Raw genomic sequence first — 27,917 nt, 5'->3', positions numbered from 1 at the left:
TTCAGCTGAAGCTTCCTTTCCGTCTCTGAATTCAGATTTCACAGTGACGAATATCTCTTTCAAATCTACTCCTTTTCCGTATTGTGTTCTTGCAGATAGAGTCTTCTATTCTGTTAATATATCAATATTTTCGTATATGATGTTGAGTTGATCCTTTTTAATAATCTTACTATAAGCCGTGCAACTTCCCTTGAATTTGTAGCTTTTATCTTCACAAAGTAGTCAAGAATCGTTCTCTTTCAAATTTTTCCGTCCATCATTATTTAACTCTTGAAATTCTTTTTCCCTTGCGGCCGGGCGATATCGATTTATTAGATCACTACTCTGTGTACTCGCACCTGAAGCTACTGTCCGCCATCTTTGTCCACTGTATCCATTATATTGACGGCCGCTAATGTAACGTAATGGTACAGTATGTATAGCGTGTCTTCTGCTCCCACCAGATGATGATGATGATGATGATGATGATGATGATGATGATGATGATGATGATGATGACCGATCAGCTGTTGACAGCAATGGACCACAATGCACAGCTCAGTTATTTTGGTGTACTGCGCATGTCACTGACGAACAGTTCTTGCTTTGGACCACAAACTGTTTTGCCCATCAGCAAACTGGTTCATGAACGGTCTGCAGTCTGTTGGAACAACCGACTCAGAGTCCGCGTTTCATTTTGAAGTTTGTTGGAACGCTCTTTCCTTACCGCGCATGCATCAGAGAGTTTGCAAACTGTTCGTGTTGGAACAAACCTTTTATGAATTTCTGCCTAAACCAAAAAGTGTAGCTGATGATGTTTAGTCAATCTAAACAAAATGCGTACTACTGGTAAATTCAATTTGCCAAGGGCAAAATTAAAAAAAAAAGTATCTGTTAGATGGAACAATTTCTCTGCTTTATTTATTTATTTATTTATTGATTTATTTATACGGACTATGAAGTGGATGGTTTGCAATGAATGAGTCGTCTCGATTATCAGACATGTTTGAACACTCCAGGCGTTACGTATATTTGATGACAACAGTGTTCCACTTGTTGGCTAAGTACTGCAATTTCTATAACAGCTTGCCTGACATCAACTTAATCCTAAATATGAGCTCCCCCCCTTTCTAGCTAATGGCTATGATAGGTTTAACTCTTCAATTGTCTGTAGAGCATATATTCATGGGAATTTTTTGTGTGATGGAGTGTACTATCCATCACCCGATTATTTCCACAAATTTGCAAACACTGTGTGTATACAAAAAGATTAAAAATTCAAGCAAGTTGGTCATACGGTTAAGGGCGCGCAGCTGTGAGCTTGCATTTGGGAGACAGTAGGTTCGAACCCCACTGTCAGCATTCCTCGGACGATATTCCTTAGTTTCCCACTTTCACACCAGTCAAATGCTGGGGCTGTACTTAAGGCAATGACTGCTTCCTTTCCACTCCTAGCCCTTTCTGGGTTTAATGAGATTTCTGGGGATATACTAAATGTAATAAGTTGGGATATAGTACTAAATCTCAAGTACTTATTACTGTGTGCATGAAGGAGTTAAACCAAATGACTGGCGAGTTGCTTTAGTAGCCCCAGTGTACAAAGGAAGGGGTGATAAAAACACAAACTGGAAGATTATAGGCTAGTCAGCTTGACATGTTGCTTGTAAACTGTTGAAAAGCATTCTTTCTGATTATATTACATGTTTGTAAAATTACGAACTTGTTTAATAGAAGGCAGTTTGGGTTTAGGAAAGTGAGGATTCCAGCAAGATACAACAGATATTTTAAATTCAGGAGGTCAAGTGGGCTGTATCCCTATCTCTGTTGAACAGTATAAGCCTTTCGATAGGGTAGATCATGGGGAACTATTGATAAAAATTAGGGCTATTGGAGTAGGCAAAAGAGTGGTTGAATTGGTGGATAAACTTCTAGAAAATAGAACTCAGAGAATTCTTTTTTTGCTAGTTGCTTTACGTCGCACCGACACAGATGGGTCTTATGGCGACGCTGGGACAGGAAAGGGCTAGGAGTGGGAAGGAAGCGGCCGTGGCCTTAATTAAGGTACAGCCCCGACATTTGCCTGGTGTGAAAATGGGAAACCACGGAAAACCATCTTCAGGGCTGCCGACAGTGGGGCTCGAACCCACTATCTCCCGATTACTGGATACTGGCCGCACTTATGCGACTGCAGCTATCGAGCTCAGTACTCAGAGAATTAAGAGTAGATGAAGCATTATCTGACCCTGTAATGATTAAGAGTGGAGTCCCACAGGGCAGTATTATTGGACCTTTGTTTTCTTACATATATAAATATTAGTAAAGAACTGGAATTGCAGATAAGGCCTTTTGCAGATGATGTTATACTGTATAGGGTCGTAAATAACTTACAGGATTGTGAGAGACTACAAGATGACCTCAACAATGTTGTGAAATGGACAGCAGAAAATGGTATGATGGTAAATGGGATGAAAAGTCAGGTTGTAAGTTTCACCAAGAGGAACGGTCTTCTGTTCTATCACCACAGTTGGAGTGATAGTACCTAGATGTTAATGTAAGGAATTATCTTCATTGGGATAATCACATTTGCGAGGTTGTAAAGAAAGGATACAGATCTCTTCACCTGGTTAGTTATGAGGGTATTTTGAGGTTGTAGTAAGGATGTAAAAATTAGGGAGTATATGTCTCTGGTAAGACCTCGGAGTATTGTTCCATTGTATGGGACCCACACCAGGATTACTTTTAATGAGCAATTAGGTCTACAACAACTGAAAGAACGATCTTGAGAAGTCCCCTCTTTCGACCCACACAACAGCAGGCAGTCCTATTTTACCTAATTTTAATCATCATAAGGCAATGAATAAGAAAAACAGGCAACTGACTACATCAACATCCCACGAAACCACAATCAAATTTTTCTCTCAGAAAACCTCCATGGCTAAATGGTTAGCACACCGGCCTTTGGTCACAGGGGTCCCGGGTTCGATTACCGGCAGGGTCAGGAATTTTAACCTTCATTGGTTAATTTTGCTGGCACGGGGGCTGGGTCTATGCATCGTCTTCATCATTTCATCCTCATCACGTCACGCAGCTTGTCTATGTGTGTCAAATCAAAAGACCTGCACCTGGCGAGCCAAACATGTCCTTAGACACTCCCAGCACTAAAAGCCATATGCCATTTCATTTTTAATCTCAAAAAACGAACATTGCAAAAAAAAAATGAAAAGTCAGTGAAGTTTTCATTGATTGCACAGACGTTGGACATTATCGACTGAACACCCCACGTCAGCCCAACATCATTATAAGTAAATATATAAGAGTTTTAAAGTGTAACAATCATGTCAAGGATGTTTTTATAAAATGCATAGTAACCTGTAAACACAACTTTATAGACAGAGCAATTCATGTTAGGTGGATGTTGTTATGTATACTGTATTTACTCGTCTATTAGACCCCCCTTGGCTTTTTGAGACAAAGAAAATGAAAAAAATAAATCTTGCATATAAGATTCCCCAACATAATTCGTCATATTAGAACAATGAATCTGCTTCGAAGCAGGTACAATCCTTATGCAGCTCTGATATCACACAAATTTGTGAATAGTTACGTCCATACGACCCACGCAATGAAAACGCCTGCTGCAGCTCTGATGACGTCGCACAAGTAGGTGAATAGTTTCGTGTCCGACCCGCGCATTGCAAGCACGCATCAGCCACGTATATATGTCTGTGTTTTGTGATTAGGAATGTCCGCCAGCGTAAGGGTTAGCATAGTTAACTGCCGTTCTCTGGAGCCTGAGTTAGATTCCCGGTACCGTATTGGCAGAGATTTACGAATGGCAGGAAGGTTGATTTGCAGTAAAAAATGGTACATGCAACTCCCTTCCATTGGGGGCTTGTCTAAAAAAAAGAGCTGCACCACCTCAGGATGAGGAAACGAGTTTACTTTAGTTAAGAAATATTCACGGTTGTTGCTAGGCCTATTAATATAGGCAGGCGAGATCATAACAAAGTTATCGTTTAATATCTCGTAACTTGGGCCAGTATAGGGTTTTTCGTGAGAGGAATAGTTTTAAAATGTGATAAAAACAATCTGATCACAATTGTTTTACTTGCCAACATACCTAACAAATAATTTTTTTTCCCTACTGCTTTTTTCCACACCTGTGGGGTCGCGGGTGCAAACTGCGTCACACATGTGGATTTGGCCCTGTTTTATGGCCGGATGTCCTTCCTGACGCCAACCCTATATGGAGAGATGTAATCACTATTGCATGTTTCTGTGGTGGTTGGTAGTGTGGTATGTTGTCTAAATATGAAGATTAGTGTTGGGACGGACACATACACCCAGTCCCCGAGCCAGAAGAATTAATCAGAAGCGATTAAAATCCCCGACCCAACCAGGAATCAAACCTGCGACCTTGTGAACCGAAGGCCAGTACACTGACCATTCAGCCAACGATTCGGACCTTACAAATATTAATAATAATAATAATAATAATAATAATAATAATAATAATAATAAATAATAACAATTTTTTTTATGACCCCACTTACTTTTAACGATTTTCGGAGACTCCAACCAAAACATACTAGGGTATGCGTTAATAAAAAACGTGAGACAACGAACGTACAAAATTAAACGTTATGATAATAAAACTAATTACTGCTACACCTCTAGATATCCATAAATGCGGCAAACTTCCCTGTTATTTATTTTTATTCTTTCCGTTGTGGAACTTTTGGCACTATCCAGGCGATACCATACCTAACCTAAACAATGCAGTTTCTTTTATCTCATTTACAGCTGTTTAGGTAAACCCTGATGTGATACATGTAGAGAACAAGCATGAAATATACTTAAAAATAAGGGTCTGGCTTTGAACAGTCACACTTATCAAAAGAATGCTTCCAGTCACTATGTATTACATTCGGAAGTACAACTCGTGACATACACTAGTTATCAGCTAGTTGTTTGGCATGCTTTCAACAACACGGCTTTATTCAGAAGCAGTGGCTTCTGCTACACATACATTGGCTGGGAGTATCAGAGACCATCTCCAGAAACCATTTGGGAATAGCTTCACACAGTTTGGACTCTATAGCTGGGAACAAAACTATTTTTAAAAGGCACAAATAGACGGGGCCTCGAATGCTCTCGGTCTCGATTGCAGTGCATGGCTGATGATATGGCAGTGAAGATGATGTTACTTGGAATGACGACATGCCGGTAGCAGGGAAGTTAGCAGTGTAAGACAATTAAAATTAAAGCAGTGATCAGGTTTACTGTGTGGTAGGCCTACTGCTCAACTGAAGAGACAGCTGACTGGCCATAGAGTTACTGTGTATCAATATTGCATAATATGATAATACGATATCCTTATCCCTTTTCTCAATGGGGTCGAGTGGAAGTGAGACGAATCTTCGTAGAGAGTTTTTACGACTGCATGCCTTTCCTGTCGTCGACCTCAGAGGAATAAATGATATGAAACTAATGATGTGATACGAGTAACTAAAACGGATTATATTTTACTTCATATGTAGGCCTGGAAGTCGTGTTCACCATTTATTGACTTTTTACATTTAGAAATAATGCCTTCCAACGAAAATGGCCAGGCAAATACATTTATAAGTTTGTTAAAGAACAGTGTTGAATGTTTACATGTACAATTTATAGCTCTTTATAACCTGGAAGTCGTGTATCACTGCACAAAATTTTAGGTTATCGCATAAAGGAGCCCCCTTTACTTTTTCAACTGTAAAAGTGGGGGGAAAAAGGGGTCTAATACGCGAGTAAATACGGTAGTATATGTAAACATAATTTATTAGAGTAATTCATGTCATTTGGATGTTTCTATAAGATATATAGCATGTATAAACTTTTTAGACATAGCAATAGTTAGCCCAAGTATTGTGAGCATTTTATCACAAAGCCTAGGATCCTAGCAATGTTGATCTTACAAGGGGACATTATCTACTCGTCACCACCGATTTCGCTCAAATTTATTGAACATGCAGGGCTTGGCTAGAAATGAAAGTACCCAAAGTGGGAACTCCAGATGGCCAAGCGTATAGAAAATAAAAATAAAAATGCTGACGCGGCTCTCGCACCGTATAAGCCACTTACGTTAGCGCGCACGCCGAGCAGTTGTTGGTGTAGCGGTAAGAGCTAGGACTAGTACGGTAATTAGATGGTCGTGGGTTCGACTCCACGTGTGGAGAATATTTTTCTCAATTTTTATATTATTAATTTATTTTTATTTATTTTACTTATTTATATGCGAAAGGCATATAGGTCGTAATTTTTTAAATGAGCGCACAATTGTAGAAAATTTGGAGTTGTGATCTTTTCCGACGTGTTCAAACAAAAATTCTTCTTTTTTCTTCTTTATTGGCTATCTCCCCTCCTGGGAGAATGTGGCATAAATGTGAATAGTCATTTCACTCTAAGATTCATTTTCACCTGACAAGTGAAGGTTGCTCCTAGCGGCTGTACACAAACAATAGATTCTTGGCACAGGTAGACAATGACAATGAAATCCCAATTTTTACCTTTTCTATGCCTTTTGCGTATAAATAAGTAAATAAAATTAACTATTCACCTCTTTGCGTAATTGGAAAATGAATAACATAAACGTTGACAGAGAAAACAGTCTCCACACGGGGAGTCGAACCCACGACCATCGAATTACCAGTCCGAGCTCTTACCGCTACGCCAACAACTGCTCGGCATGTGCGCTAACGTAAGTGGCTTATACGGTTCGAGAGCCGCGTCAGCATTCTTATTTTTATTTTCTATACGCTTGGCCATCTGGAGTTCCCACTTCGGGTACTTTCATTTCTAGCCAAGCCCTGCATGTTCCATAAATTTGAGCAAAATCAGTGGTGATGAGTAGGGAATGCCCCCTTGTTAGATATTAGGAACAGCGGCTGAAGAAGTCTTTAAAAAAAAAAAAAAAAAAAAAAAAAAGTGAAACATGTTCTGCTTAAGACATATTAATGATGTAACAATATTTATGTAAATTTAAAAAAAAACATTGAAAAGGTGGACCTTCAAGAAACATTCTGTCGGAAGGGTAAGCAGTGCGTTCCGTGTTGTTGGTTGAAAGATGGCGAGGAGTGACATTAAATGAGTTTGAGTGGTGTTTTAAAAAATAAAAGATCAAAAAGTTTGTAACTTGGAATTCGAAAGGCCAAATTGGCCAATGTTTGTTTGTAGGAAGAGGAATAGGATTGGAATAATTTAGCGAGGGAAATGTTCAATAAATTTCCAACTTCTTTGAAATCATTTAAGAAAAGATTAGGTAAACAATTGATTAGGAATCTGCAACTTGGATGTTAGCTGTAAGTACAGGTCTTTAGTAATTAAATGAAATTCGTGGTTAATGTTATGAGCACAAAATTCATAATTTGCAACTTCCTTTATTCCTATCTAAATTTAGCTTTGTTCCCAAAGTTATTGGCTACATTGTCCGAAATGTTGAATGTAACTCTTCCATCTTATGTATAGTCAGTACCGAATCATTTGTTTTATTATACTATTCTATGGGGGAAGAGAAGTTGTGACAGGCTTTTCCTGTTCTCGCCGCTAGATGAGTTCATTGATTCCGTTTCTGACCCATTTGAAACTGGAAATAGGCTGTGGATTTTCATTTTCATTCTGTGAGGACATTCTTCAATGTTAGCAGCACTAAGATAATTATTGTAAGGTGGTGATTATCATTCCCTAATTGTTAGAAAGTAGGTTGCCCACCCTTTTGTTTTGATAAGGTGTCAGTCAGTCAATCAATCAATCACCACTGATCTGCATTCAGGGCTCTCACTCTACCAGTTTAACTAACCTTTTCGTAAATGATTTCAGAGAAGTTGGAAATTTATCTCCATCGGTAAATTATCCAATCCATAATACCTCTTTATATAAACTTTTGCTCTAATTTGTCCACTTGAATTCCAACTTTATCATCATATTATGCTCTTTCCTCCTATTAAAAACTCCACGTAAGCATATTTACCTGCTAATTTCATTCCATGCTTGTGTGCTGCTTCATTCTGCATAATGTTGCTGAACTTCTTGATGATGGAGATTTTAGAAAACAGAAGTTTGGGAAGACAAAGTTAGATACATCACAAACCACTCTACGGACGGACATGACTTTGCTTTGCCTTTGCTTATATACCTAGGTATACATACTATATTCATTCATCTTTGTGATGCTCGTTCACTTGAAGGTAACCTAAAAACAAGTGTTACCTTCCCAAACCTATCCCTTTCCCATCCTTGCATCACCTTATAACCTCGGATGTGTTAGTGCAACAAACTACTCACAAGAAAAAAACCTCTCTCTCCCTCACTGAGTACACTGTAGGAAGTGTTGAAAAGAAGCGTAGAGAACTATACTTCGATTGATCATTTCATACCTTTAATGTAAGTTTCCTGAGTTGGTTTTGCAGAAACTTACTTTTAATGACTATTTGATTGGAAAATGAAAATATAGTTTTCGCTTTCTTTCTCAGCATTTTATCATGAAATTATTTTAACAACTAAATAACTCATCATCATCATCATCATCATTTTCCATTATCCAGCTGTAGCCGGGTAGGGGCCAACTAAATAACTATTTAATTAAATTGTTTCAGTACATAGTGACCCAAAGTGTACACTCAAGTCTTTTTAGGATGTAAGCTGATGTTTCAGCTCTTGAGTTTATAAAGTTTATAAGCTATACTGTACTTACATAAAAGCTAATTCTTGGTCCAAAAATATAAATCTGTATGCCTTTCTTACACTTGATTATTTTAACAGATCTATCCAGTCCCAGAGCGTGTTATGTTGCCGGACCCGAAGGCAGAGCTACTTCCTGATGGAGAGGTAACTTAACTGAATTTTATTGTAGTGGAATGGTATGTTAGTGGCAAAGAACTCTAATGTGCATCACTTGTCCACAGGCTGAGCCAGAATTGACTCTCCTGTCCAGTGTCAAACCAGAGGGACCACAGTTGTTTGAGGTGAGTAAATTCACTATTTTTTATTCTTAGAATATTTTTTTTACAGATACAGTTGTTTCAATAATTTTCTTTAATAGTTGCAGGCACAGCCTATGTTTACAGCAGAAGAGCTTCCCTGTGAGCAACAGGATAACGGTGATAATGGTGACAGCAGTGAACACAGTTTGTAAGTTTCTAATTCATTCAGAAATTTGTAGAATAAGTTGTGTTTTAATCAGGAGCCTCAGAAATATACAGGGTGATTCAGCGAAGTTGTCCACCTCAAATATATTCTGACTCGTTAAAGATAGACATACTGTTTTCCGATTCTTAATCTGTATTAAGGGGCTTATAAAATACTGCCTTATTCCTCTTGATCACATACGTAATTACCGAGAAACCGGTAACAACTTTGTTTTTTAATTGGGAATATACTAATTTCACCCAATAGAACAGTTAAGAAATGAGCAGCAAATTCATTGACAAACTTATTTTGCAAATCCGACAAATAATTTTGGAGATACTAAAGGGTTTATCAGAAAGAGACATACAGGAGGACAATACACTGGACATCAGCAAGTAATGCATAGCTTTCTGTCTAATACCCACACATTTGAAACCTTTAGTATCTCCAAAAGTACTTGTCTGATTTGCAAAATAAGCACATCACTGAATTTGTTGATCTATTCTTAATTGTTCTAATGGATGAAATTATTGTAGTCCCATTAAAAAAAAAAAAAAAAAAAGGTTGCTAACTGTTTCTTGGTAGTTACATATGTGATTGAGAGGAATAGGACAGTATTTTATGAGCCCTTTAATATAATTTAAGAATTTGAAAACAGAATTTCTATACCTTTAACAGATCAGAAGATACTTGAGGTGAGTCACCCTGTATATGGCAGATGCTGTTTTCACCTCCTCCTTCTTCATCCTCCTCCTCCTTTATTCTTTTTCTTCATCTTTTAAAATAGTTGGTTTTGACTAGTGATGATCTTGTGAATTTTTGTATGTTATGTTTTCATGGTTAGTCTTTCAAAATACATTAACATGTTGGGTGCCCCGTGCCCCCATATGATGTCACGCTGGTCTTCAAATTTGAGATGCTGTGATGCCATATGGTGCCACAGCAGAGTTTCGTGTGATGCACTGTAGAAAATCAGCTGTGACATCTATGTGCGAAAAATTGGTACTGCATGAAGAGTGAACTACAGTGTCTATTCCACCTATGTATTGCTACTATGTGCCACCTATGGCGCCACAATATTCTTCCAAAATCACTGACTGCCGGTGGTCTTTCTTACACGTGAGAGCATTCCAGGCATTGTTTTTGCCTTGTTTACGTGCGAATTATCATTCGGTTTGGATAGTTGTGGAGAAATATAAAGAAATGGAAGATATTGGTAATATTCTTGGTGGAAATGGTAAGCGACTTAACAAGAAGAGAATTAGTGAATTTGATATTTGTGAATTACTGATGGATTTTGATGGAGAGAAAGATGTGTTGATGACAGTGAATAATAGTAATGATGAGTGCACTGGCAGCATGATGGGTGTATTGAGTGATGCAAAAGACGGTGATGATACCGATAGTGATATTATAGATGGGGACGGTGCTGGTGCAAATGGTGTACACAATCGTGAAAAATGATGACTGGGGTCCTTGTGTAGGGGCACAGAAAAATATTCCATTTTTTACAAGCCAGGAGCATCTACTTCTTCAGTCACAGGAGGACGCACATCAGGAATTTGGAATCTCTTTACAACTAACCCTAAAAAGAAAAAGAAAAAAAAGGAAAAAAAAGTGCGCAGACCGATGACCACATGACCCTTTTAGTCGCCTTCTACAACATGCAGGAATTACCTGTGGATGTATTCAACCCTTCCCATCCACAGGGGGCCTAACACATGGTACCAATCCGTTTTCGTGCGTAGGTCGCCCCTTTTAGTTGCCTCTTACAACAGACATAGTATACCGGGAACTGTCTGTGGCAACTTTCCAGCGACTTCTCCATTCTTCTAAAGGGTGAAAATTCCCATCAGCCAATGTGACAGCATCACGCAAAGATGGATGACGTGACTTGTTCCTTACACAACATCTTTTCTGGTGAACATCTTCCTGGTGGACATCATCTACCGCATAAGATTTGGACCACTCTGAATCGTGTGAGAACAAATTATGGATGATGCAGGGATGCCCTTTATAATTGGAAATATATTTCATCACTAGAGTGCGACTGTGGTGCATCTCGGCAGACGATCCCCCATATTGTAAGTGAATGTACACGACGTTCCTACACAGGTAGCCCGAGTGAATTTTCAGAACCAACTGAGGAAGCCATACAGTGGATCACCCAACTGGACATTCTGCTATAAAACATGTTTCTTGTCTGTGTGTATTTGTAAATATTATATACTTGTATATATGTATCTAACTTGTTGCCATACGCCAATAATAATAGTATACTGGGGGTGAATTCTTCATCTGCGTCCCCCAACCACAGGGGGGTAACAATATGTAATGTAATATAAGTACTTGTTGGCATTTCTGTTGGTTTTCATAAATGTTGTGTTAGAGTACATAAATTTGACATATTAGAAATTTGTGTTGTACATTCCATATAAAGCATCAAAAAATTGACACACCGTATAGTGTCACGCTATATTTTATGTTTCGTAAAAATTGATGTGACACCATATGGCGTCACACATGACGTTGGTATGATCAGATTATCATATTAATATATCCCATGACTATATAAACAGCCTGCAAGGCGTACAATTGCTGTGGCACCAGTATAATTGTGTGCTACAGTCGGTTCGGCACTCAACGTGTTAATGTATTTTGGTAACAAAACCGAGCAGGTTCCTGCACGGTTTGAGTCCTGTAGCTGTCGCATTCGGGAGATAGTGAATTTAAAACCCCACTGTCAGCAGCCGTGAAGATGGTTTTCTGTGGTTTCCCACTTTCACACCAGGCAAATGCTGGGGCTGTACCTTAAGGCCATGGTCGCTTTCTTCCCATTATAGCCCTTTCCTATCCCATCATCTCTATAAGACCTGTGTGTCAGGGCGTCGTAAAGCACATTGTTAATTTTGGTAACAGTAGCAACTGTTGCCTTTGTGCTACACTGGAATTCATTTATGAAGCTATTTTTATAACTGTTGAATGTTCATATTTTCCCCCTTTTAATTTATCAGTTTTCAGTCCAAAAATAAATTGTTCATGTGCAAGAGAATATCTTACAAAGCATTCAGACAATCATGATTTTTTTATATTACTTAACTAGGAATACCATAATATGAACATAGTGATACCCGAGGTTAGAAAATGTGTAGTTTTTAAATTACTATGTGTGAATTTGTGTATACTGGATTTTATTTTATGTTTGCAACATTTGAACACTTTTCTAGTACAGTAGAAGTCCGATATAGCGAGTATGGCATATAACAAGAACTCCGTTATACCAACAAAATACTGCTGTTAAGTAAAAATGGGATACACCTCGAGATACGGCAGAGTGCATAATTACAGGTTAGTTTACATTTTCTCGCATCTGGTTAAATTACGGAGAGGTTATTATCATGTAAATTTATAGCGAGAAAGTTATCATTCTCTACTGGTGCTTGAAGTATGTTTTCGTCATATATATATAATATGGTCAAGTTAGGATAGGTGACGCAGTTTGAATAAGAAAACTGAAACTTTCACCACAAGATGCGATTGATCATCTTTGGTATGGTATAGTTTTCTACTGTGCATTTGCGAGCTCTCTCGTCGACATTTGAAGGCGATGTTAGAGTAGATTAGTAATACCCAACGACTGATGTTCTCTAAAGAAAATTTGAAATGAAAGAGGATAACAAGTCTTCGTAATAAGTGTGTAAATAACGTAGCCGATGGCAGTTGTTAACTCGTTAAAAATAACGGCTGAAGTAAATGATCTCTTAATGTTATATATTGAAATTAAGTAAGAATGTGATACACCTCAAGGTATGGCTGAGTACATCACTGATTTCGGAGGATAGTTCATATTTTCTCGCGTCTAGTTAAATTTTGGAAAGGGTATTCATATGTACATTTTTAGCAAGGATAACTCATTTCTCTACATGCGTTTCAAATATGTTTTCATGACACATATACGGTTAAGTTAAGTAACGCCATTTGAAGAAGAAAACTCTGGAGTGATAACCGTGTTTCTCCAAATCCAAGACGAAGTTTTTGCCCTTAGAATCTCATGTGAAATATCAAGGGTTGTCTTGCATTCGCCGCCTGACAGTAATGAATACCACTGGTAACCCTTGCAGTAGCAATGCTGCTTCTTTTCACATGCGCACGCACACAAAAATTCGACCGCCTCTTTATTATACATCGCTAGCCGTGACAACCGGTTGTACAGTGCTTGTGTGTAAGATCACTGGATCTCGGGAAATAGTGAAGAGAGAATGACATTCTGTTAGCCTCTACAAAAACGTTTTTCAACTCTGCAGAATGGCATCAAAACGTGCGAGCCTTCGAATTCTTACAGAGAGGTCACGGTTACTCAGTGGCTGAGTTATAACGCGCAAAATTAAGTTTTATAGACAGCAAGAATATTATCATGAACGATAGACGTAAAGATACGTGGAACAGGTAATGCTGGCAAATTTTCAACGGGTTCTCGTCGATATTATGATGCCAATTTTAAGTTAATGGTTATTAAACACTCGGAAATGTAGAATAATTGTACAGCCGCGAGAAAACATGGCATAGGTCTGACTAAAGCCAATATTTGGTGTCAGCGTGAAGACAAAGATAGCTAAAACAAGTGTACTGTACAAAAAATGCATTCAAAGGTGAAATTGTGAGGTTTGTGCACGAAAAACACAAGGGCGGAATGGCCGTACCGTTGCGCAGTAAACTCGTTCATTGACCTTCACCGTCCGCGATTAGGCCTATACATCAGTAGCCGCTGAAGTTGGCCGAATACGGCAAGCGAGATGTGTGTGTAGTGGTAGCCAGTTGTATCTGATGCTGAGTAAAAGTTGTAACCATTTGATGATACTAATAAATAGTCATAAATGAACATAAAGAAAATTACTAAAAATTAACATAAAATACTTTACAATAAATTAAATTATTAATAAAAATAATTAACCAAAATTGATCGAAATGTCCGTAGTATGGGCGCCAGAGTTCACCAGAATGGATCCCTTGAATTTTGATAGAGCATGATAAACTTTATATCCCAGGGCGTGTACATAATGTTGCGTACTGGTACATCTGCTGCAGGCCTTACCTAACCTCCTGAAAACGACTAAATAGGTAGGAACTGCACCTAGGTTCATCAGTAACTCCACTGATTCTAAAGTAGCTAACTATATTCTTAACAAAATCCGTGCATGGGCACCTCATCAACACACAAAATTATACATATAATACACACACAAAACATTGCTGGAAGACTCCATATTTACAACAACAACAATAATGAAAACCGTAGGAAAACGAAAGCGAGAACTAAACTACCATTTGTAGATAGTCCGATGAACAATGTACATTTATGTAGATAAATACCCTGCACTGTCTCTGTATCAATACTCCTTGCCAATTCTCATAATCAGCACTTCTAACATCACGCAGATACTGTACCTCGTAATACTGTGTTCACAGACTTTAACGCTTGTTGTAAAGATATATACATTTAAGTAACACGCTTGTCGGCCCTGAACATAAATTATGGAACGTCTGAAATAGCTTTCACCAACATATAATCCCAGGCCGCCACAAGTGCTACAATACTTAATGCGCAAGCAATCCACAATCAGCCACTTTCCACGAACATAACAAGACTACGCTCCACGAACGTTTTAAGTCCAGTCCCTTGCAACCGTGTCACTCCAGTACCGTGTATCAGCACCACTTCCTTCCCGTACAGTGTGTCAGTTGTGGTTCTCTTCCATAGTGATTTTTTTCCACTGTGATGTCGAAGTTTATATAAAGACCTCGGCATTCCCCTTCCTCTCACATGATACGTCTTGATTGGTCCTTGCCAGCCAATCATGAGTGATGCTCTCGTCAAGATCATGCCCTGAACTCATACTTGGTCCCAAGAAATAAACGCTCGGGTGTTCCACATGAGTCATAGAACTTTCCTACTACCACAACAAGCTCATCTCATCAGACACTGGGATATATACATGACTCATAGAACTTCCCGACAACAAGTATATCTCAACAAACACTGGGATGTCCGCATGAGTCATAAAAATTACCTGGGTCCAATATAGCAATGTTTTCCCACTCGTTGTTCAAAACAAATTACTCATATCTACATATGTGGATATCTCCCAGCTTACAAATATAAATGACAAAATATACAAATGAAATACTGTTAATAATAATAATAATAATAAATCGAATACTGACAATAATATCTCTAACTTCTACATACAGTGCGAGGGTGTGATATATGTACTATCACAAAGTACCGTAACAGTTTTATAGACAGAAATAATATTTTCCCGATGGATCGCCGTATTGTAGAGGCGCATGGAATAGATATTGCCAGTAAATATTCAGCTTGTATGAATGGCAGTATGAATGGAAGAATGAATGAGGTTAGGATTTATATTTTGTAAAATTATTTCATTATTCTGTTTTATAAAGTTTATTAGATATGTGGTTAAGTGTAAGAGGGGGCCGTGAGCCTTAACTTCGCCACAAATGAAGGCATGAAATAAATAAATATAGAATATAGAATAATTGTGCAGCTGCAAAAAAATGTGGCATAATGAAAACCGATGTTCGGCATCTAAAGATAGTCTAAAAATGCGTACTGTACAGCAAAGGCATTCGTATGATTTTACAAAGCACTTTTTGAGCCTGATTTAAATTTTTTGAAGGGAAAAGTGGGGTTCGTCTTGGATTTGGAGAAATATGGTACTGTAGTTTTTTCAGAATGAAATTAAACATACACTTTCACGTAGTATCGGATTTAAAAAAATAACAAACAAGTATGCCGTAGTGTGGATATCATCCACGGAAACACAAGTTTTGAACAAACTGATTGCCGTTTCATACTGATTTTAATGTGTATGGGGGTTTTCCAACTTTTATACAAAAGTCTGATATAACGACAATTCGCTATAGCGAGTAAATTTTCCACTGTTGTGAATTCTCGCTATAACAAACTTCTACTGCATATTCTTTTCTTAAAATAGATCTTCTACCTGACCTTTTTCTCATTTTATTGGAGTCAGCACTTGATATGAATTTGGCCAAGTTTTGGGGTTGGATGCTCTTCCTGACACTAACCCTATATTAAGGAATGTATTTGCTATTGCGTGCTTTGGTGCTGGCTGGTTGTGTAGTGTGTTGTATGTAGATGAAGAGAACCATATGGAGGCGAACACAAGCACCCAGTCCCCATATGAGTCATCAGTCCATAGACTGGTTTGACGCAACTCTCCTTGCCACCCTATCCTCTGCTAAACTTTTCATTCCTACGTAACTAGCACATCTTACATCTGCTCTAATCTTGCTTGTCATATTCATACCTTGGTCTACCCTTACCATTCTTACTGCCTACACTTCACTCAAAAACCAACTGAACAAGTCCTAGGTGTCCTATCATTCTATCCCTTCTTCTTGTCAAATTTACCCAAATCGATCTCTCACCAATTCCATTATCTCTTCATTCGTGATTCAATCTACTTGTCTTACCTTCAGCATTCTTCTGTAACACCACATTTAAAAAGCTATTCTCTTTTTTTTCTGAGCTAGTTATCGTCCATGTTTCACTTCCATACAATGCCACGCTCCACATGAAAGTCTTTTCAAAAACATCTTTCTAATTCCTATATCAATGTTTGAAGTGAGCAAATTTCTTTTCCTAAGAAAGCTCTTCCTTGCTTGTGCTAATCTGCATTTTATGTCCTCCTTACTTCTGCCATCGTTAGTTATTTTACTACCCAAGTAACAATATTCATCTTCTTCCTTTAAGACTTCATTTCCTAATCTAATATTTCCTGCATCACCTGTCTTCGTTTGACTGCACTCCATTACTTTTGTTTTGGACTTATTTTCATGTTGTACTTCTTCCCCAAGACTGTACATATCATTCAGTACTTTCTCTAGATCTTCTGCAGACTCGGACAAAACAACATCACAGACAAATCTCAGGCTTTTGATTTCGTTTTCTTGGATTGTAATTCACTTTCCAAATTACTCTTTGATTTTCTTTACTGCATGTTCTATATAAACATTGAAAATCAGGGGGAGAAACTGCAGCCTTGCCTCACTCCTTTCTGGATTGCTGCTTCTTTTCCAAAGCCCTCATTTCTCATCACTGCACAGTGATTTTTATACAGATTGTACATAGATAATTCTCCTTTCTCAGTATCTGATCTGATCACCCTAAGAAAATTCAAATAGCTTGGTCCAATCAACATTATTGAATGCCTTTTCTGGATCGACAAGCGCATTTACATGGGCTTGTCCTTAATTTGGTCCTCTATGAGCAGATGTAAACTCGGGATTGCTTCAAATTCCTAGATTTCTTCTGAAGCCAAATTGATCTTCTTCCAACTCAATTTCAACTTGTCTTTCCTTTCTTCTGTAAATAGTATTAAAATTTTGCAGGCATCAGATACTAAACAAATGGTGCGGTAGTTTTCACACGTCAGCACTGCCTTTCTTGGGAATAGGTATTTCAACATTCTGCCGAAAATCAGGTGGCACTTTTCCTGTATCGCACATCTTGCACACTAAATGGAATAACCTCTCCATGCTGATTTCTCTTAAGGGAGTCAGTAATTCTGAGGGTATGTCGTAAATTATGTAATTATTATATGCAGTTAAAATCCTCTGCCTGGCTGACAGTTAAACCCGGGACTCTCTGAAATGAAGGTCAGTATGCTGACCGTTCGGCCAAGGAGCCGTTCTTCATTTTCATTTTCCCATGTCCAGCTCCCGCCATGTTGGGGTGTTGATAGCACTTCTCTACCATTGCCTCTCCTTCCACCACTTCTCTTTGGTGATTGTATTCCAGTCCAGTCTTCTTTTTCTTATACTGTCCTTCCATCTTGCCCTCTTTTCTTCTACCTTAGCCTCCAACACTTGTTTTAGTATCCTTACCTCCTCCATCCTCATAACATGTCCAAACCATCTCATTTTATTCTTCTCCTTCCTATCACACAGTTTTTCTACCCCTATCTATTTTCTGATATCAACATTTCTTACACTGTCCTTGTCTTCCCAACCATACTCCTCAGAAATTTCATCTCATTGGCCTGAATTTTACACTCTTCATGCTGTCAAAGTCTCTGATGCATATGTTAATATAGGGGGATATGGTACATCTTGTACATTATCTCTCTGCATTTCATTTCCCATTTGTACCCTTCTGATGATCTCTTTATCCAACCTCGCATCTTGTACTATTTCACTTCCCAAATATTTGAAGTATTCAACAAGCTCAAGGTTTTGTCCCCTGATACTAACAGTTCCTTTTCCTTCTCTTTCTCGTCTTGTCATCACCACCCTTTTGCTCTTCACCCTGATTTTCACACCATATCACTCTCTATTACCATTTAAAGCCTCTAGTCAAGGCGTTTGAGGCTGGCCTTCTGACCCCAGCTTGGCAGCTTCATCCTGTCTCAGTCCGGTGGTATTTGAAGGTGTTCAGATATGTGTCGGTAGATTTACTGGCACATAAAAGAACTCCTGTAGGACTAAATTCCGGCACCTGGGGCGTCTCTGAAAACCATGAAAGTAGTTAGTGGGACGGAAAGCAATTATTATTATTATTATTATTATTATTATTATTATTATTATTATTATTATTATTATTATTATTATTATTAAAGCCTCTAGTTGGATTTGTACTTTTATATTGTTGACCCTCCCCCACTTCACTGTGTCATCTGCAAACAATGTTATTTTTACATCTGCATATGTTGCCTTTGTTTCCTTTAGAATTTCATCTATAACCATTATAAACATAACTGGAGACTATACACTTCCCTGCTTAGTCCGGTTTGGTTTCTAATCTGTTCTCCCCACTGGAGTCTGGACACAACTGGAACAATATTCTTATACATTTTTTTCTCTAGTTCCCTTGTTTGCCTTCCACATCCTTTCCTTTCCAGGGTTTCCCACATCTTCTCTCTATTAACTCTACAGTATCCCTTCTCTAGATCGAGGAATACCATCACCAATATTTTCCGTATTCCCACTGTTTTTCCATTAGTAATCTCATGGTAAATATAGGTTCTATCGTTGACCTGCCCTGTTGAAATCCATACTGCTCTTCTTCTAAATTTCTTTCCAACCTTCCTCTCATTCTTCATTCTATTATTATCTCCAGTATTCTCAATAATTATTGCGTACCTTCCTTTCACCTTTCTTATATATTGTTATTATTACACCTTTACACTAATCATCAGGTACTTGTTGCTAAGGTGTACACAGAGGAAAAAAGTAAGTACCTGATGATTGGTGTAAAGGTGTAATAATAACAATATATAAGAAAGGTGAAAGGAAGGTACGCGATAATTATTGAGGAATTACACTGTTCACCTTTACACCAATCATCAGGTACTTACTTTTCCCTCTATGTACACCTTAGCAACCTATATAACCAATGTAGACTAATAGTTCCTGCTGCTTTTATGATTTCCACACACATTTCATCCATCCCTGCTGCTTTTCCTATTTTCATTTATAAAACAGCCATTTCCACATCTGCCATTACAATATCACTCTCCATTTCTGGATCATCCTCATGTACTACTACACTATTCTGCATCATTTCTCATATTCAGGAGTTTATCGAAATAATCTTTCCACCTATCTATTCCTTATCTCCTCTGGGTCTGTTATTACATTTTCACTCTCTTCCTTCACTTATTTTGTGTAGATGTTTTCTTTTCTCCTATTTTTTATCAATCCACACAACATCCTTTTCCATCTCTTGTGTGAATCTTTCCCAGCCTTGTTTCTTTTCCTCATTTACCACTGTTTTTACATTTACTTTTAATTTCCTGATACTTAATCTTATTTCCTTCTCTTATTTCCTTCTTTTCTATTTTTATTCCATTCTTGCCATGCTTTTTTCTTTTGTTTGACAACCTCCTTCACCTTTTCATTCTACCAAAGTGTCTATTTTTCCTTCACTCCCACCTAAGTTCTGCCACAAATTATCTCTGCACAGCTTACAAACGTCTCTTAAGATTTGGTGCTATTTTGATTTCTCCCAACATTTCTCCTGAGTTTTTATCTTTTAATGTCCATACTATTATTTTCTTCTGTCTTATTTCTTTTACTCTCACATTTTTACCAGTTTTCAATTTTGCCACCACTACTCTGTGGTCTCCTTCAGCCAAGGAGCCAGTATTATTTTAAAATATTTTCTCAAAATTCTTGACGTATAAGAGATTTGAATTGGTAGAGTTCTACCGCCTTACCGACTCAGCAGTAGAAGTTAAACATAGACAAGAAAATTAAAGACAGTAGCAAAATAATTCATTACCATCAAAGCATACTACAACCTTAGTTGAACAATCCGTTACCCAGAGACCATGAACCCAAATAAATGTTGGTACGGCAGTAAAATTTCTAATCTACAATAAAGAAGACAAGTTTTTCATAATGAACATGACTTACATATTTATTATCATATTAAAAAAAAAAAAAGAATTAAGCCATCACTATCAGGGAAACATCCAAAATAAAAACCACCCAAATTGGGTTACAAATTAAATTTAGGAAAAAAAAACTTAACGTGCCGTCCGGACAGGAGAAATAAAATTACCTGATACATTTGTATAACTTCAAACCAACCAAACTTCGTGTGAAATATTAACATGTTTCATGCATTGCATCTTCAATAAATATTTCTTTTCACAACATTCCTTTAAATAAATATTTTCATTACACCAAAAACACTTAGCCCGATCACCACGGAGATTTCACACGGCCCCCAGTACATGCCACGCGGATGAGAAAATAGCAGACATAAACCGGCAGAAGGCCAGAAAAATATAAGGGTCAAATAAAAGGGGAATACATTAGATTACATAAAGTATGGAAAACAAATGAAAAATCCCCAAGAAACGGACCAAAATTCACATGCATAATTAAGAGAAAACCAATGCCACCAAACAACAACAAACACAATCACAACCGTGACCTGTTACCGTGGTGACAAACACGCCAAGAGAACTTGGCAACCCTGAAAACATGAACCCTAACAACACAGGTCCAACAAAAATATGAAGGGAAAGGGAAAGATTACCAAAGCACAGTCAAAATTAAATGAGCAGAAACAGAGGTAAACAAGAAATTAAAACGAATAAAGAGACTGGCACCCAAGTGAAATCTTGCGTAGTTTAAAGATTATACACAGAGATGTTTCATAGTTACTCATTAGTATTACCAAATAAATTGGTTTTTAATTAATTACGCTTTCTTTTCACCAAACGGATCCCATGTATAACTAGATACAGTTTGGAAACGCAATTCAGAAAAACCTAAGGTAACCTAAAAAAAACTGGACGACATAATAAATCCAAGACCCACGACGATACTCAAGATGAAAGAATTTCACTCATATTTCTTCACGCAGCAGGAAGCAGATCCAAGACAGAAATGAAGAAAGGACTTACTTGCTTTGTTGGAGTTGGAGAAGTGTACTAGTATCCGTTACATAAATTAAATATACTTGAAGTTACATATTCATAATAAAAGAAAGACGTTCCCAAAGTTGATAGATCAGCACTAAGGACAAGTCCTTATGTAGAAACACTTATCCTTTATCTATGTGGTGGATCGGAAAACGATCCAGAAGAGGGAACGAAACACGTCTTGACTCCATCGTTCTTCAAGGATTACTCAAGCATGGCGACTCACGCCAACAGTCAGCATGGCCCACCGCACGGAGAAAGAGAAAGTCAGAGACTCGCCCTCAATAAGACACTACAACTTACGGCACGGAATCGTACCAGACCAAGATAATAAGGATTCGGAGAGAAAACATTAAAGTAACATAATCTCATGGTGACAATGACGAAGATGGTATCAATTAAATAAAGTGGGCAAGGCTGCGTAGAAGGTACTTGTAGAATACAAGACTGAAATAATTCCGAATGACACAATTTTCAAAAACACGAATGCAGATTTCGAAATATGGTTGGGGAGAGCTAATACTAGTCACCAACGTCACAGAGTGATATCCAATTTTGTTTCTTTGTTCCTTCAGTATCCCAGTATTTATGTACACAAGTTGGATGCTATATGAATTTTAACATTACATAATTGTGTAGAATAATGGGCCGGCCCCATGGTGTAGGTGTAGCATGCCTGCCTCTTATTTGGAGGCCCCGGGTTTGATTCGCGGCCAGGTCGGAATTTTACCTGGATTTGAGGGCTGGTTCGAGGTCCACTCAGCCTTTGCGATTTCAATTGAGCTATGCGATGGTGAAATGGCGGCTCCAGTCTAGAAAGCCAAGAATAACGACTGAGAGGATTCATCGTACTGCTCACACAAACCTCATTTGCTGTCCTTCGGGCTGAGCAGCAGTCGCTTGGTAGGCCATGGCCTTACGGGGCTGTTGTGCTATGGAGTTTGGTTTCTACGATAATGGAATTACAAAGGAACAATTAATTCCATCTCTAAGGGAAGAAAATTAAATGATCTTCGCCCAGAATCGGGCAACAGCAACTGCATTTTCTTCAGCCTTCAATAACTCTCCATCATTGCAAGACTCAGGACAAAGTGGGCATTGGCATAGACGACTCATTGTCTGTTCTTCCCCACAGTCATGTTGGGTTGGTTCTTTGGAATAGTCCCATTTGACAAGGTTGTCCCCGGATTTACCAACACCTGATCGTAGTCTGTTCAGCGACCTCCAGGTTAACCAGTCTAAAGTACGTCCAGGAAGTACACATTCAGGAGGTTTCATCCACGTTTGAAGATGGTAACTTTTAGCAGTCCACAATTATTCTCTGGCTCTTTGCAGAATCATAGTTAGTGCTGAAGTTGAACTGAGGAATCGTTTTCTAGATTTCAACCTAGATCTTGGTATTTGATGACCATGGAGTGGGTGTAGCTGATTTGAGCCTTCTTTCTCTCAGCATCTGTAGCTACTTTCTGCCATATACTAGATGGAGCAAATACCTGCCAAACAATAAACCTTGTCTATAGGTGTTGATTTCAGGCACCCAATGATCAATCTGACAGATTCATTTAGCGAGACGTCCACTTGCTTTGCATGAGCAAAGCTATGCCATACAGGACATGCAGACTCCACTGTGTAGAAACAGAGTGCCATGACTAAAGTTCTGATGACTTGAGGTCGGGCTCCCCTATTACTGCCTGCAATTTTCTGAATGATGTTATTTTAGGCTGACACTTTTTGCTTTGTATTGAGACTGTGCTTGTGATTTGATAGAGACCTGTCTGTCTAAAGTGACACCAAGGCATTTTGGTATTTCCCAGTAATGACCATACAACTGTAGTTTCTTGATTGATTTACCGAAGTAATCGTATGATCTGTAAAATGAACATGCGAATACTTCGTGGTATGTTTAAGGATACTGGTTATAAAAATGAAACAAGTGTATGAATATAAATCATCCTACTGAACCATTGTAAACAGGGATTAAATATATTGTGGTGGAATGTGTTACACATATAACCATAAATAGACATAGGCAAGATCAACCATACATAAAAGCTTTTAGCATAATATACAATTAGATTTCCATGGAATCCTGGGTTTCCCTCGGCGCCTCCGGCTTCTCAGTCGACTCTAGTCTACAGTGTTGGCGAGTTCCAACGACAACTTTATCTAAATTCGTAAAATAATCCTATCAACCTGAGACACAGTCATGTATGATTAGTTTCATTTTTCTGTATTGATGGTTTTCGACTCACAATTGGAGAGTTTTTTTCACTTTCCCACCTAATCAGTACTATTGTCTAGCTCCATGGCTAAATGGTTAGCATGCTGGCCTTGGTCACAGGGGTCCCGGGTTCGATTCCCGGCAGGGTCGGGAATTTTAACCATCCTTGGTTAATTTCCCTGGCACGGGGGCTGGGTGTATGGGTTGTCTTAATCATCATTTCATCCTCATCACAACGCGCAGGTTGCCTACAGGAGTCAGATCAAAAGACCTGGACCTGGCAAGCCAAACCTGTCCTGGGATCTCCCAGCACTAAAAGCTATACGCCATTTCATTTTTTTTTTTTTTTTTTCAATACTATTTACAGACAGTTGCCTTGTTCAGTGGCTTATACGTTATGATAAATTAGGGGATATGTGAAAGGATCAATCTACTCTATAAATATAAGTTGGACTTAGAATACTGATGGCTCAATTTTTTGTAATCAAAACAAATCATGGGCAGAAAATACAATCATAATTAATAAAGGATTTCTTTCTGTTGTTTCAAGATTATTTCATCAACAATGGCGAAGCGAATTATAATGCAGTCTAGATGTTAACAACAATAGGACATTAACACAACATTCTGAAATGAAAAGATGTAGCAATAAAAACAAATCATGACTTTAGATATGAAGTCGTAATTACCAGATTACATTTGTTGGCTCACATCTATCCGCTCTTCAGATAAGTTTTCTGAAGTTACCCCCTGTGGGTAGGGACGCACACGAAGAATACACTCACAGTATCCCCTGCCTGTCGTAAGAGGTGATTAAAAGGGGTGACCAAGGGATGATTGTATTAGAACCATGAAACTACTTGTGATTAGTACCACCACGTGGGGAACACCATGGGTCGCTTTTACTTGCATGTAGTACCACTATGTTAGGTACCAAATAGGTTTGTGATTAGTAGCAACAGTGTGCGTTGCCGGCTTCTACGGTACCTGTGATTAGTACCACTTTAGGAGCGACACCATGGTTCTTGCTTGCCTATGATTAGTACCCACTATATGAGGAACACCATGGGATAGTGCGGGTCCCTGTAGTTAGTACACGTATGTGATGAACACCGTAGGTTTGTGTTGCCTGTAAATGGTGCCGCAATGTGCGAAACACCCTAGGTCTGTATTCCATGTGCGAATTTCATTACCTGTGAGTAGTACCGTACTGTGTGGAATGCCGCGAGTCTACACTACTTTTGATTAGTGCCGCAACATGACAAATACCATGGTTCTATTTTCCTAGTGATAAATACCATTATAAGGGGCCGATGACTTGGATTTTGGACCCCTTTAGACTAAAATTATCATGGATTCAGTATTAAACTATAGACGTAGTCCCTTGGCAGTAATACTATTGTTTCACGTCAGTTCCTGTGAATGAGAGACATTGCGGGTCGGATCCACTGATTGTTTTAAATTCATATCTATCCATTCCTTCTTCGTCCTCACGTTTTGAATTCTGGTCAGTGGAGGATTTTGGACTTTTAATTTGTCATTCCATTTCGTCTTATTTCATACCATTAGGGGCCGATAACCTAGCTGTTAGGCCCCTTTAAACAACAAGCATCATCATCATAATTTTCTGAAGTTAATTTTTGACCATTTAAAATATGTTTGTTTACATAGGCCAAAATTTAATTATATTTGGTAATACATTATTATCTGTTCTTGTCACACCTGTATACAGCATCGTGCATAAGTCTTGGTTCTATAACCTAGCATAATTCTCTCTTCAGGATTTTAAAGTCAAGATGAAATATATACACAGAAAATAAACGTAGAGAAGTACAATAAAATGTGAAGAGATTTCAGACGAAGACCTATCGCTATGGTTACAAACAAACAATTGCAGAGCCAAATATAAACATCAGGTCCCATAACTCAAATATTTGCATAAAGAAATCTCGCACACAGCAAAAAAAAAATAAAAAATGAAAAAACAAGATGCTCAAACATCATTATGCTGAAAGAAATACAATAGCACATGCCAGAGGTATGCCTGCAGAACGTAATAAAATGAAATCATGGCTACAATAGATTATCCTCCTAGAATAATACAAACAACATCCCAATTTGCCAAATAATGTTCTCAATAGCCACATTTTAGATGATCTGCGTACCTTGGAATGACTTCTCTGGAATATCCTTAAAATGACTACTCTACTATGCACCAAACAAACAAATGAACATGTCGTAGTTCAGAGGATCTTGCAGGCTCTCGAACATAACAGTAGTGGTGGTGTGGAACGATACCTACAACGCAGATTACTTGGATGTATCGTTGGCAGAACATCAGTAATATTTCTTGTAGATTCCTAATCTACATTATCACATGGCATGTATCGAAGATTCAGTCTTATTATTCCCTCTGTCCATTCACATTACATTCTAATAAGATGGCCCTCTCATATGTGCATGAAGAATCTTTAATATTCACAATATTGTCTCATATGCATTATTATTATTATTATTATTATCATCATCATCATCATCATCATTTCCCTTATCCAGCTGTAGCCGGGTAGGGGCAAATATGGTTCCTCTCCACTTTCTTCGGTCTTTTCACCACTCCTCCTCCAACACTGTGTCCCAGTCCAGGTTTCTTTCTATAATGCTGCGTTGGATGGTATCCTTCCATATCAATCGTGGTCGTCCATGGCCTCTCTTTCCTTGGATTTGCATTTCCATCACCTTTTTTTGGCATTCTTTCGTCGCTCATTTGCTTTATGTGCTCAAACCATCTTAATTTCTCTTCCTCCATATGCTGCTTTCGCCATTCTCATGATGTCATCCATTACTATTGTAAACAGGATTGGTGATAGAACACTTCCCTGTCTCAGCCCACTAGTTATTTTGAACCAACTTGTCCTGCTAACTTGTGTTTGCACGCAACTACAACATTCCTTATACAATGCCATGATCATTTTTATTAATCCCTGTCCAATTCTTTTTTGCACCAGACTGTCCCAAACTTTCGTCCTGGGGACACTGTCATATGACTTTTCAATGTCAATGAATGTCATCACCATATCATTCCCGTACTCCCAATGCTTTTCCATTAGTTGTTTCATAATGAAAATGGGCTCTATTGTTGACCTTCCACTTCTGAAACCAAACTGATTTTCCTGTATCTGATTCTCAACCCTCAACCTTATTCTACTTTCCAGTATCCTTTCCCTTATCTTAGCAACATGGGATATTAGAGTAATTCCCCTGTAGTTCTTCAAAACTTTCTTATCACCTCTCTTGAAAATTGGGATGATTATTCCTTTTTGCCAATCCTCAGGGACCTTCTTATTCTCCCAGACATTCCTGAGAACCCGATATGTCCACTGCAGGCCTACAGCTCCAGCTGCCTTTATCATCTCCACTGAAATTTCATCTATTCCTGCAGTTTTTCCATTCTTCATCTTTCTTACTGCCATTTCAATTTCATTCATTGTAATTTCTTTATCCATTTCTTCATCAACTAATTGCCTTTCCTGGTCGTCCATTGAATGACTGTCATCCGTTCTTATGTTCAGCAGCTTCTGAAAATACTCTCTCCATCTATTTCTTATTTCTTCTGGCTTTGTTAAAATTATACCACCTTCATCCTTCACAAATCTGGCGTTTACTTGATCTCGCTTTTTGTTTCTTAAGATACATACAGTAATTTCTTGCTGCCCTGCGTATCATCTCTCAATTTCTGTGTGAATAAGGCCCAGCTTTTCCTCTTTTCTTTCTCCACTACTTTCTTGGCCAAATTCTTTGTCTCCACATATTTTCTTCTACTTTCTTCAGTCTTAGATGTTTTCCATACTTTCCACGCCATTTTCTTTTCCTTCACTTTAATCTTTACCCTATCATTCCACCAGTGTGTTTCTTTGTCTTTCACATTTCCTGATGTTCTACCACACACCTTTTCTGCACATCCAACCAGTGCTTCCTTAAATCTTTTCCATTCCTCTTCAACATTCCCCATCTCTGTCCTGGGTACCAAGGGTATTATTTTCCTTTGAAATTCTTCTTGTATGCTTTTCTTTTTC

The 27,917-nt window shown here is 38.2% G+C and overlaps 1 protein-coding gene across 5 annotated transcripts in view; it reads left to right on the top strand.

Moving 5' to 3' along the window:
* Positions 1–27,917, top strand: part of LOC136857677 (zinc finger protein 691) — a 127,980-nt gene that overhangs the window by 17,858 nt on the left and 82,205 nt on the right. For all 5 annotated transcript variants that reach the window (XM_067136521.2, XM_067136519.2, XM_067136522.2 and 2 more), the window contains exons 3-5: positions 8,779–8,844; positions 8,922–8,981; positions 9,059–9,147. In XM_067136521.2, coding sequence (XP_066992622.1) covers positions 8,779–8,844; positions 8,922–8,981; positions 9,059–9,147 — 215 coding nt within the window. The remainder of the gene's footprint in view (positions 1–8,778; positions 8,845–8,921; positions 8,982–9,058; positions 9,148–27,917) is intronic.

Source organism: Anabrus simplex, chromosome 1 (genome assembly GCF_040414725.1).
Source record: "Anabrus simplex isolate iqAnaSimp1 chromosome 1, ASM4041472v1, whole genome shotgun sequence".
In the NCBI taxonomy this organism is placed as follows: Eukaryota; Metazoa; Arthropoda; class Insecta; order Orthoptera; family Tettigoniidae; genus Anabrus; species Anabrus simplex.
The sequence above is the reverse complement of the archived record's forward strand: the minus strand, read 5'-3'. Positions and strand labels throughout refer to the sequence as shown.